Here is an 11,839-nt window from a genome sequence, read left to right as displayed (position 1 = left end):
CTCGGGGTGCTTGAGCCCGCTGCGGTGGCCTTTCCCACGCCGCTGTGCCTCCCCCGTTTCCCCCTTATAAAATGGGGTTGCTGGCCCTCACAGCCGTTCACACCAGGAGGACATCTGGCCTCAAACCGTGAGGTGCTCATGTCACATGAGGGGAAGCTTGGCCAAGGCTTGGTTGGCTGCACTTGGCCATGGAGGGGCTGGGGCATAGGCGAGGAGCACATCCCGCCGCGCTCTGTTTGTGCCGCTAGGGTCAACACCAAAGTCCAGAGCAGAATCAGCAAGTGGCTTTTCAAAAGTTGTTAACTCTTCCTTCAGTGAGTCAGCCCGCTTAGGCTTTAAAATGAGGTCTCCCACACGTTTCTGGAACGTGGAAGTGTTCAACTACTTCAGTTGACCAACGCCTGCTGCTCCTTGATGTCTCTGAAGAAGAAGCATGACGGAAGGCTTGGGAAAGAGAATGACCAGCCTTAGAAGACTAATCAGCTAGTTCAAGTTTATGAAAACATCCTCTGACGCGGGTGATGTGGAGGCAAAGGAATATGGAGGCGATAACCCCACCGGCTGCGTCCTGTCTCTTCGCTGTCACTGCAGAGAGGGATTTAAGGGCAAATAAGATAGGGGGTGAATGAACTACCAGCTGCTGAGCTAGAAGTCACAAGCACTTTCTGTAAGGCTTCCTTGTGAGGAGCCTTTTCAGAATAAGCAGGGCTGCAAAGTACGTGTGGGCTCTATGGGATCGATTAATAGCACTGGCAGAATTTGGCTCCCTGTGGCTGATATATCAGTTTTGGTGAAAGCAGAGTAAGTCCTCACTGTGTTCGCTTAGAGGATATTAGGGTATATGATTACTATCAGCAAGTTTGGTTATTGCTGAATTGACCTGCATGAAGAATGCTCTAGAAGATATGTACAAGGCAACCACTGAGCGTAAGCCATTGGCCTTGAAGTCCCACCTGCAGCACTGTCTTCCACATTACCCTCTATGATTGGAAAGTATTTTTTCCTCTTTCAATCCAGGTGTTTAGAACATAGTTAAATGCCAGCTTCCAAACTCTGCAAACTTTCCTAGAATATCTGCTTTTTACAGGGTAATTTGCAATTTATTTACTCCAGTGTTGTTTCTGTTTTTCCTGTCTGGTAATGGGTGCACAAGTCACTGGAGAGTAACACTATTGTTCATGCAGCCAAGTGGCTGAGCTGAGCTTAATGCCTCTGATCCTTCAGTTTAAATCGACGGCTACCTGCATCTTGAAGGCAGCAGGTCTTACGCTTCTGTGACACCAAGCTTTTAAAAAATAAAACAACCCAGCAAACTGACCTCAGGCTGTACTTCCCTGCTAAAGCTGACGTTCATCTACTGCTCTTAGAACACAGCTGCCTTACCTCTACCTGCACACATATCAGTAAGGCAGGAACATCTCTACAGGCAGTTGGGAGGTGGTATTAAGAGGGAAGGAAGACCCCAGGGCAGCGCAGTGGATTTGGGGATGGTGAAGGGCAGCAAAACTCATACATGAGCTTTTCCCAGCTGTCAGTAGATACGTTACTGCTTCTTGAGTTTGTGTGGCATCTAGTTTCTGCATCACAAGCCCCTGGAGCAGGTGGTGGTATTGCCTGGTGGTCAGCTCTAAAACCAAATCAAGGAATGCCATCTCCCTGGCCTTCACGGAAAGTCATTCTGTCCAAGGCTGGAGTCTTGAGCAGGAGCAACAGAAATATTAGCCCTCAGCGGCAACCTGCATGTTCTTATTTTCAAGACTAAAAGCAGTAGGAGAGAATTTTGTGCTCATACAGTTTGTCCTGGAGTTGATGATTCACGGAGACTGCTCTGAGAGATTCCGAGATGTCTAAGTCTGTGTAAGGACTAACCGCACAGTTAATATTGTGTACGGGTAGAGACGTGAAAGGGTCTGTTTTGGTTTTGTTTCTACCTCACTTATTTCTGATAACTCTACCACCACCAAATGTTACCTGCCACCTGTATCATTTTCTCTATTGTCTAGTATTCATCAAGAAAGAAAATGCTGACAAGTTCTTGGAAAGAGCAAAACGTGCTAACTCTTTTTTGGAAGAAATTAAGAAAGGGAATATTGAAAGAGAATGCAATGAGGAGCGCTGCTCGAAAGAAGAAGCAAGAGAAGCCTTTGAAGACCAGGAGAAAACTGTAAGGATGAACTAATATGAAGCATAGATCTATATATTTTATGTTTACAAAATAGTATTAAGGTCTTTTGAGCTGGGCATCAAAACTCACAAGTTATTCTCAATCACTTAACACAAAGAATAAATAGTGGTTTTGACTGTGGTTGGAATTGTTAAGGCATCAACATACAATAACAGCCTTAATTTAGCTCTTGCAAGGCCAGCTCCTGTTAAAGCCTCCATTCTTTTACCTGTTCTGATCTGTTCAGTTGCCACTGTGAGGTATTTGACCTTCAAATGATTTGATACTACCCATGTTAGAAATATTTTCACCCTATCTGGGTGGCATAGCTGAGTGTCATGACTATGGTCAAGAGTTCTTAGGTGGAGAGTCCATGGGAAGGCTGAGAAGGTAAATGCTGGCATGGAACTTGATGGGAGAATTTTGCCGAACTTACCTCAAGCAGCTTTGCAGTGCTTATCATTTTGTGACTGTCTCTTTCAGTATCTGCACTGACAGAATATGTACTGTGGACAGTTCTTACATGCCTTAGTGCTAAATTGCCCACATGGAATGGGGTTTGTATGTGTGACTCATGTGTCACCTTCCCTACCCTGATGGCTGCTTAACTTTAGACAGAAAGGTGATCTGTTCCTAAACTCAAGGGAGAGTTAAAGAGATGAGGCAACTATGGGGACTAGGGTGAGTAGAAAAGGTGATATTTGAAAACTTAAAAAGTGACTTGGTGGTGGAGGCACAGTGGGAACATCGGCTGTAGCTGTGTGGCTGTTAAGAACAGCCCTGCAACTGGAGTTAAAGCCATATTCATTTCACTTTAGCATTACTTGCTGGTCAGAATGTTCTTTGAGTGGCCCTGACATGATCTGGATGGGGAGTCATGGGTGCATCACCAGGGTACTTCAGAGCATAAAAGTTGGCTGATCTATAGCAGAACCAGCACAGCCTGTTCTGCCTGAGACCAGATGTCACTGAAAAGGACTGTCTTGAACAGACAGCGTACCTGGAGTCCTCAGTGCTGAGGGAAAGAAGATGACAAATCTGGCAAAATATTTTTTAATCTCAGGATTTCTGAGGTCCTAATTCTTGGGGGGATGGAAAGGGGGAGGGAGACTGAGAATTTGGCATTGCTGGAATGTGAGTAAATTCAGTCAAAACTGATGGAAAGATACAGTTATGCAAGAAATCAAGTGCTTTATGCTGAGTGAGTCACATTAGGAAATCTCTAAGGACCTTTAGATATTTCTGAAAAATGCATGAGACTTGTTTCTGTAGAGTTGGGCACTATAGATGGATCATATGGTTTTAATTTATTAAATGGTAATAGCAGGCTGCAAGGCACTGTGTGTGTCTGCAACTTAAGTATTTTTTTTAACAATTGTTAGCTGCAAGTACCCTCTGTATGAAAGCACCAATATTTTTCTGAAGAATTCAGTAATTCTCATCTAACTCCTTTTGTCTCCTTTTATTCCCCTTTTTCCCACACCGACCTGTAGGAGGAATTCTGGAACATCTACGTAGGTAAGAATCATTCTGCGTTCGTTTAGAGAATTAAGCTTCCTTATTGCAAAGTTTAAAAGGATGCACCTCTTCAATACTCACTTCCTGCTCCCTTGCTTCCTCTCCTTTCACCGTGGGACACCCTCACTTTGTGTTTCCTCTGAAGAAGGAGTCTGATTTACTGCCTTGCTGTTGCTTGAACCCAGTCGCTTCATTTGAAGGCAAGGTTCACCTGCCCCCAATTCCTGGGATGATCTTTGTCCTCTGCAAGAAGGAACAGTGACCCTTTGCGTGCAAAGGACAGTGAGAAGCAGAAACTGGGCGGGTGACTCTGCCGTTCAGTTGTCCTCCAGAGGGACAGCCCCAGATGGGGGAATTGAAGACGCAAAGAGTCGTAGATGAGGGTGGCACTTAAATGCCGTAGCCAACACAAAGTTATTAAACTGTATCGCACTGTCGCATGCCAGTTTCATGTCACCTTCCATGACAGAGTGTTGTTGATTCCTGTATATAGAGCATTTTGTGGGATGTTTTCTCTACAGAACTGTTTGGCATTCAAGGAAGACATGGCAGTAGATTAGCAGATACTACCCATCAGTCTTTTCTGTTTTTTTTCTAAAGGTTTGAGTTGTATTTATTAGAGTTCTAGTGTTTGTAATCAATACGCAGGAACAGATTTTTAATGTATTAGTGTTTGGTAACATGTTCTTCTGAAAGTATGTGTCCAGCTTGCGTGTTAGGAGGAGTACCTCAAAAATGTTGACCAAAGACAGCTTAGCTTTGTCTTTTGGAGTCTGCAGAAAATTGAAGACAGTTGCCACGAAGAAGATGCAGACTTTCACAATCCTCTAAGCAGGGGATGAACTCTGCAACCTACAGACTGAAATTTCAAGCAAAGCCTGCGTCAGTGTTGCGGTGAACAGGAGTGGAAAATTTCAAACCATTTTCTCACGAGAATACAAGCAGTGGAACATCAGTGCCAGTGCTCTTAGCGGAAATGCCAATTTCATACATTTTAAACCACAGTCCACGAATGCTTTATGGGTGTTCAGAAGTATTGAAAACCACAGCTACCCTCAGCCGAGTAACTAGAACAATTCATTCTAGCTTCCTTTTTCAGTAGGGGATTCTGCAATGCTTTTGTGCAATATTGATATAAAACTCATTACCACAGCAGCAACTACATTGTGGGGAAAAAGTAAACAAGTACAGTTTCTAACAGTAGGATGCTGCTTAGCTAAGACCACTACAGAACGGAGTGCTCTGGCACTGCAGGGAAGGAAGAAACCAGGAGCTGTGCTGCAGGACTCAAGTCTGCCTTTCTTCTGGTAACTGGTGGTCTCGCCTTCCCTCTGTTGAGGATGGACATCAGTCTTCAGCGCCTCTGTGGTGGACCACATAGATGGAGCGTTTGGAACACTCCTGGTTTTGGCCATATGCGGGTACAGAAGAGATGTTGAGGTGTGAGGACAGTACACAAAGCCCAGCAGATGTACCCCGTGGCAGAGAAAGCTGCAGCAGATGAGGTTGCAGGCCAGAGCCACCATGCAGGCTGGATCCTTAGGATGAGCAGCTTCTTGCATCTTGTCTTTGTTGGCATTGCTGTTCTTCCAGATGCTCCAAACAGGGGCACTACGGGTGGTAAAACACAGAAATTTGAAGGAACGTGTTACCTAAAGCAACGAATTATTACAGAAGTGTCACTTCTCCGAAAAATCCTCCTTTTCTTATCGAGCGGTGCAGAAGAGCCCAGCAGGGTCATGTGATGGGGGAACACAGTTGTTACAGCAGGTCACTAGATGGGAGAGACCGTGGCAACGAGCATCAGTGCAGGAGTGAGATACCTTTGGAGAAAGGGCTGCTATGTGGAACGTGACTCCAAATGCAGTGCAGCCTCGCTGTCCTGTGTGTAACTGAGTTTGTGAGATGCATGTGGCTGGAGCCCTGGAGTCAGGTCAGCCAGTTGTGTCCAGGTCACAGAAAGGAGGAAAGACTCAAATGTGGGGGTTCCCAGCATAGATGTAGGGAGCATGAGGTAAGAGCTAATTTTTTAAAGCTCAAGCTCATACCTCAACGGATACAATAGGACAATTTTGGTACTGTAAGCAGCTTAAGACAGGAATTTGACTTGCATGCATGAATTTAGCAGGGCTTTGTAAAGCATTTTTGTTTTGTTTTGTTTATCTTCTGATTAATATGCTGGTGTCTGCTTCTTTAAATGAATGGTACTGCAGGCAAAAGACATGCACAAGAGACAAGATGACCTTTAAAGAAATAAAAGTTGAGTTGCCATTATTATGCAGAATTTGTAGAGAAATGCAAGAGGCCAAAAGGCTAGTATCTTCAGACAGTAGTTGCAATGTAGAAATGTCCTGTCTGCTTTTACAGCCTTCACTGTAAATGATGTATACTCTGACCACGATGTGTTACTTTACCTTCCTACAAAAAAAGGCTTGTCTATGCACTGCCATAGAGTAGCCACCAAAAACAGATTGCAAAACTGAGGATATGTGTGTGAATCATTGCTGGTTTGGAATGATTGCAATTACACTCTTTGTTTCATCTGGAATGTGGCAACTCACAGGACATATGTTTTAAAAGGAAAGATGAAAGATTGCTTATTAAAACTAACACCCCTTCAGAGTTCACTGAAAATGCCTACACTCTTACAATAATTTTTTGTTTGTTTGTTTTTGTAGATGGGAACCAGTGCAGCTCAAATCCTTGTCACTATGGTGGACATTGTAAAGATGGAATTGGTTCCTACACTTGCTCATGCCTGGATGGTTATCAAGGCAAGAACTGTGAATTTGGTAGGTTTCTGCTTTGGAGAACTATGGCAGTGAATTTCCTAGGGAGCTGAAGCATAGAGACTTAACTCTTTTCTTAATGAGCATTATTGGGAAAATGCATAGAATAGTGTGGCAGTCAGCAGTGAGTTGGAGGACAGTGCCAGAAACACAAAGCCCTGGTGGCTCTACAGCTGGGTAGTGTTCAAACCATAGAATCATAGAGTAGTTTGGTTTGGAAGGGACCTTTAAAGGTCATCTAGTTCAATTCCCCTGCAATGAGCAGGCCATCTTCAACTAGCTCAGGTTGGTCAGAGCCCTGTCCAACTGTGAATGCTCTGAAGTTACACTTACTCGAAAGAAAGCCCTCTTAATTATGATAGTGACTCTTTTACATGAGCTTGAATCCCCAAAACATGGTGGTAAAACTAAGCAGCATAGGATTCTTACAAGTGATGTCAAAGAGCCTTTACTCCAAGTACAGAAGTACAGCCACCTTGCTCAGCTCACAGCAGTGAAGGACCAAAGCAAGCAGATTTCAGTAGACAATACAGACTTTTTCACCCTTGCAAAGAATAATTTTTTTTAAATCCTTCTTGAGTCCAATTTCTGTGGCATACAGCTACTACCCTAATCATGTCATTGGACCGTGTATCGGTAGCCCAGAAGTAAGAGTGGTGAGCCCAGAGTAAGGGGGTGTGGAACTGAAGTTCACACACGGGACTGAGGGGAGTGATGAGGAGTTGAGTTTTTTAAGGCAGGAGGGAGGAATCGTGTGAGCATTTACCAAAATCTGGACTTCTCTGTTAAGAGTTTTATCCATTCTTCCACTCTCATTTTGTTCTGCTTTTTTAAGCTCACCATGACATGGCCACTGGGCCCACTTGGACTTGCCAAGCATGTTTCATGTGGTGAATGTGACTGCTTTGTACGGCATAAGCTAATGTTAACCACTCGTGTTGTTACTAAGATGTGCTTCAGGTGTTTTATGGGTGGAGACACAAATCCTGTTCAAAGAGTGGAGTTTAATTTGGTGAACTTTGAGATCTTCTGTGAAGTCAGTGTTTACTTACTGTTTTTCTCCAAACTTACCTCTTTTATAGTCATACCAAAGTACTGCAAAATAAACAATGGTGACTGTGAGCAGTTCTGCAGCGTCAAAAAAAGTGTACAGAAGGATGTTTTGTGTTCCTGTGCAAAAGGGTATGTTCTAGCAGAGGATGGCAAACGCTGTGTTTCGTCAGGTATGAAGACACGTAATAAACTAATAGCAATGGTGGTGAGACTTGTTTCACAGTTAAAGAATGTCTTCTGAACCATCAGGATTGTATATGACATAGATTTAACACTGAGGCCAACTGATTTATATTTCCAAAGGCTTCCATGTGTGAGGTGATGTGATGAACTTATCAAAACCTAGCTGATTTGGAACCCTTTGCAAGGTGCCTCTCACAGAATTGCCCCAGTAAACTATGCTGTTGACAGGAGAAAAGTGATTGCAGTTATATCTCATTTACTTAAATACTTATACTCCATATAAAACAGCAGATCGCAAAAACTTTTCTATTTTAGATTTCAGTTAACCTAATCAAATAGTAGCCGATGATATTAAATAATTGCACTTAATGCTATTTACATTTGTACATTTCTGTTGTATTTCAACAAGCCTGGGGGGAGGAATAAGTCAACCATATACTCATTATGTTGCTTTTTATATCCTTTATATCTAATAATAAATTGCTATCATGAGCCATATTATTCCTAAAATACAGCACTTGACTCCGTTTCGTAATTAAGAGGGTTTTAGTAAGAGCAAGTACATGAATATAGCAATGTAAACAATTTAAGATAATGTTTTAAATTTTAAATACTTTGAAAAAACTGTCTGGAAACTGAACCTATGGACAAGTTTTAGGACTACAAAATGGCTTTCATTTTTCAAACCATCTGGTCTTCCTCCTTTGTTGCATCTGCCAAGGTTTTGCTAGTGTTTTGAAAACAGGACAGCTGCATTAACTGCTTTGTTGTGAGACGGTGTTGTCAAGGAGTTTCCTCTTGTGCTGATGTTTCTGTCTGTCTCTAACTTTACCATTCTTGTCTTTACAGTAAAGTATCCTTGTGGAAAAGTTTTTGTGAAAAGAAAAAAAAGGTCGATTATTTTACCCGCTGAGAATAGCAACATAACTACTGATCAAGATGGCCCCCGCCCCAATGGAACAAGTTTGGAGGAGGACATCGGTACTACCGCAGAAAGCCCAACTCTCCGTCCTGGCAATGAAACAAGTAGCAAGACTCCATATGTCATTACCAGGATAGTAGGTGGTGATGAGTGTCGTCTTGGCGAATGTCCGTGGCAGGTAAATCTGGTGTTTGTGCTCTGCATGTAAGCAGAACATGTTTCTGAGGGAAAGTGTGCAGTCATTCATTTAACCTGGTTGCCTTCTGAATGTTACCCATGTAGTAAGGCATTTGTAGCTGGAGGTAGCTGAACTGCGTGAAGCTAGGACTTAGATGTGTTGTTCTGCAAACTGCAGCCTTAAAATGTCAAAAGGAAAGGCTTTGTGCAGTTCTAGATGGTGCTGCTTAACCCATCACCAGAGAGAGCTTTTGACTCACACTGGCCTACCAGTGTGATTTTTGCAGGTCTGATTCCAGCTCTGTCTGATGGCAGTCCATTTATGTAGCATACCCGAGAGCATGTCAGGTAAAGCATGCATTTGCTTCACAAATACTCCTTCATATCTAAGTTGTCCTCCTTTGTTTCGACCAGCCAAAATGAGTTCCTGTCTTAGGGACACTAAGGGGAACAGAACAGTCAAATGGGAACAGAACTTGGACAGGAATTCTTTGGGGTGGTAAGTCCAAGGGATGAGGTGATTTGGGGGCTGCACTCTCCCTGCTCAGTCAGTCAGTGTCGTGTTCCTAAAAGACCTTACTAAGCACTGTGAGCGAGGTGACATGGAAGCCAAACATCTACATCACATAAAGACAGTTGCGACTCTGTACCTGTACATGCCAATCTCTAGCATATGCACGTGTGTATGCAATATTAGGAGACACCTGCAGAGTAGTACATGTTGTAGTAATAAGTATATGTTCTCCTCTTAATTCTGCACTTACCTCTTTTCTTTCGCAGGCTGTTCTGTTAAACGAGGCAGGGGAAGAGTTTTGTGGTGGAACTATTTTGAATGAAAATTTTATACTTACTGCAGCTCATTGCATGAACCAATCTAAAGAAATCAAAGTTGTTGTTGGTAAGTGGTTATTTATTTTACTCCTGTGATGTTTGAGCATGTGTTGCAGACTAGTCATCTGTGCAGTAAATCCCATGTGAGATGTTCTCCTATTACTTTATTTGTTACGGTTTGTTACTTTGTTGTTGTTATTTTGCTTTTTATAATTTCTTGCTATTGTGGGAATCCTGCTTTGTAATAACAGGGGCAGCTGATGTGGAAGGCGATATTTCTTTGCACTCCTTTCTTCTTTGCCAGCTAGTTGGAAGTTATTAAGAACAAATGTTCTAGAAGTGCTGGCTAGCACTGTGCTCATCAGAGTAGTGCTTCTTCAGAAAGCTTATCGTTCCTGGCACACCTGAAGCGTACAGACTTGTTTCTGCAGGAACACTCAGGAAAGCTATGACACATTGACTAGAGGAAGAAGAAACAAACTCATGTTATGACTGCTTCACTTCTGAGGCATGATACTAGATCAACACAACTTTATATTTGCACTGTTTTAGTCTCGACCGAGACCGGTTTCTCTTCCCTGATATAAGCCAGGCTCAAGCTCCTGTAAGAGCTTCTACCCAAAGTTGCATTAGTTTAGCTGGATCAGTTTATGCCTATATGTAAACTGGTACAAAAATCTCCATAGAGAAAATCTCGGGGCTGAAATGGATCCAGGTCCTGCTAATAAATATTGTGGTACATCTTTACAGTTTACTTGTATGGTATAAAGTCTTAGGCAAAGTGTTAGGAATGTGTATGCTACTCTCCTCCTTTATCAAGGTTGTTCTTACTGTCTTATACTGTCACCATATTAATGACCCTTTTAATAATCTTGTACAGGTGAAGTGGACAGAGAAAAGAAAGAACAGTCTGAAACGATGCATACCGTGGACAAAATACTTGTTCACTCTAAATACATTGCTGAGACGTACGATAATGACATAGCCTTAATAAAGCTGAAGGAACCTATAACGTTTTCTCAGTACATTATTGCAGCATGCCTCCCAGAAGCAGATTTTGCTAACGAAGTTCTGATGAACCAAAGATCTGGGATGGTTAGTGGCTTTGGGCGTGAATTTGAAGGTGGACGACTATCCAAAAAACTGAAAGTGCTTGAAGTCCCCTATGTTGATAGGAACACTTGCAAGCAATCCACTAACTTTGCAATAACAGAAAACATGTTCTGTGCTGGTTATGAAACAGAGCAAAAAGATGCTTGTCAAGGAGACAGTGGAGGCCCCCATGTAACCAGATATAAGGATACTTACTTTGTTACTGGAATTGTTAGCTGGGGAGAAGGATGTGCAAAGAAAGGCAAATACGGTGTCTATACCAAACTGTCCAGGTTCTTACGCTGGGTAAGAATGGCCATGAGACAAAATTTGTAGTGGTATGGCTCTCGATCCTTCTGTTAGCTAACAAGGTGCAGTTTCTGTAATGGAAACTTTATTCTTTTTTTTTTAGCCACATCTGCTAAACTTGTTCTGAGAGCTGATTATTTAAAGTCATGGTGCTGCTTCTTTTTGTTCTATTCCTGGCTTTAAGTATGTATGTGCGGACGGTTGGTGTTGTTTTCAATTTGTACAATGAGGGGCTTTCCCCGAACAAAATGGCTGCTCAGTGGGGTCTTTTGTTTGCTTGTTTGGTTATTTTTATATTGCCATTTTGGTTCCTGTCTGTTCGCCCAAGTGCTTCCACCAGGGGTTCCTGAACATATTATGAACCTCCACTAATAATGATGAAAGTGGGAAGGACAGGACTTCAGTTAATCCTCATATTGCAGCCAGCTGGCTCAGTAGGGAGTCTGTTATTAGTAGAGCTGTTCAGCTTCTACCTTTGGATGTATTTAGAAGATTAAGTGAGCAGGGAAGCTTGCCTGATAAAAGCTGAGACACAAGTAAGTATTCTACATGCGATGCTAAATAACCACATATTCTACAAAATTGCCTGCTTAGGTCACAGCAGCTAATTAAAATGGAGGTTTGCTTCATATGGATTGTACTTCAGTTTAATTTGAATACTTCTGTTCTGCTCATCAGAAAAAAAATATAATGTGTATGTTCACTGGTTTCTGCATCATGTTCTGGATTGTGTATGGCTGAGGATCAGAAAGCTCCTTGCATGTGTACTTGTTCTGGGTGTTTCTGTAAGGTGCAATATTG

At 42.5% G+C, this 11,839-nt stretch overlaps 1 protein-coding gene across 1 annotated transcript; it reads left to right on the top strand.

The window, feature by feature from the left end:
- The first annotated feature begins 884 nt into the window (after positions 1–884).
- Positions 885–11,065, top strand: LOC104616140 (coagulation factor X-like). Its single transcript, XM_010283118.1, has 8 exons — positions 885–927; positions 2,004–2,164; positions 3,658–3,682; positions 6,361–6,474; positions 7,554–7,694; positions 8,557–8,807; positions 9,587–9,704; positions 10,518–11,065. Exons 1-8 carry the CDS (start codon positions 885–887, stop codon positions 11,063–11,065), a joined length of 1,401 nt encoding a protein of 466 aa, XP_010281420.1.
- Positions 11,066–11,839: the final 774 nt, after the last annotated feature.

This window comes from Phaethon lepturus, unplaced genomic scaffold (assembly GCF_000687285.1).
Source record: "Phaethon lepturus isolate BGI_N335 unplaced genomic scaffold, ASM68728v1 scaffold56552, whole genome shotgun sequence".
Taxonomy (NCBI): domain Eukaryota; kingdom Metazoa; phylum Chordata; class Aves; order Phaethontiformes; family Phaethontidae; genus Phaethon; species Phaethon lepturus.
This window is presented reverse-complemented; position numbering and strand designations above follow the sequence as displayed.

Bases quoted from the DNA above. Each gene is read 5' to 3' on its own strand.
- LOC104616140 (XM_010283118.1), top strand. From the start codon at position 885: ATGAAGAATGCTCTAGAAGATATGTACAAGGCAACCACTGAGC. The intron at 6,475-7,553 runs GTAGGTTTCTGC...CCTCTTTTATAG, and splicing joins AGGCAAGAACTGTGAATTTG to TCATACCAAAGTACTGCAAA. The intron at 7,695-8,556 runs GTATGAAGACAC...TTGTCTTTACAG, and splicing joins CAAACGCTGTGTTTCGTCAG to TAAAGTATCCTTGTGGAAAA.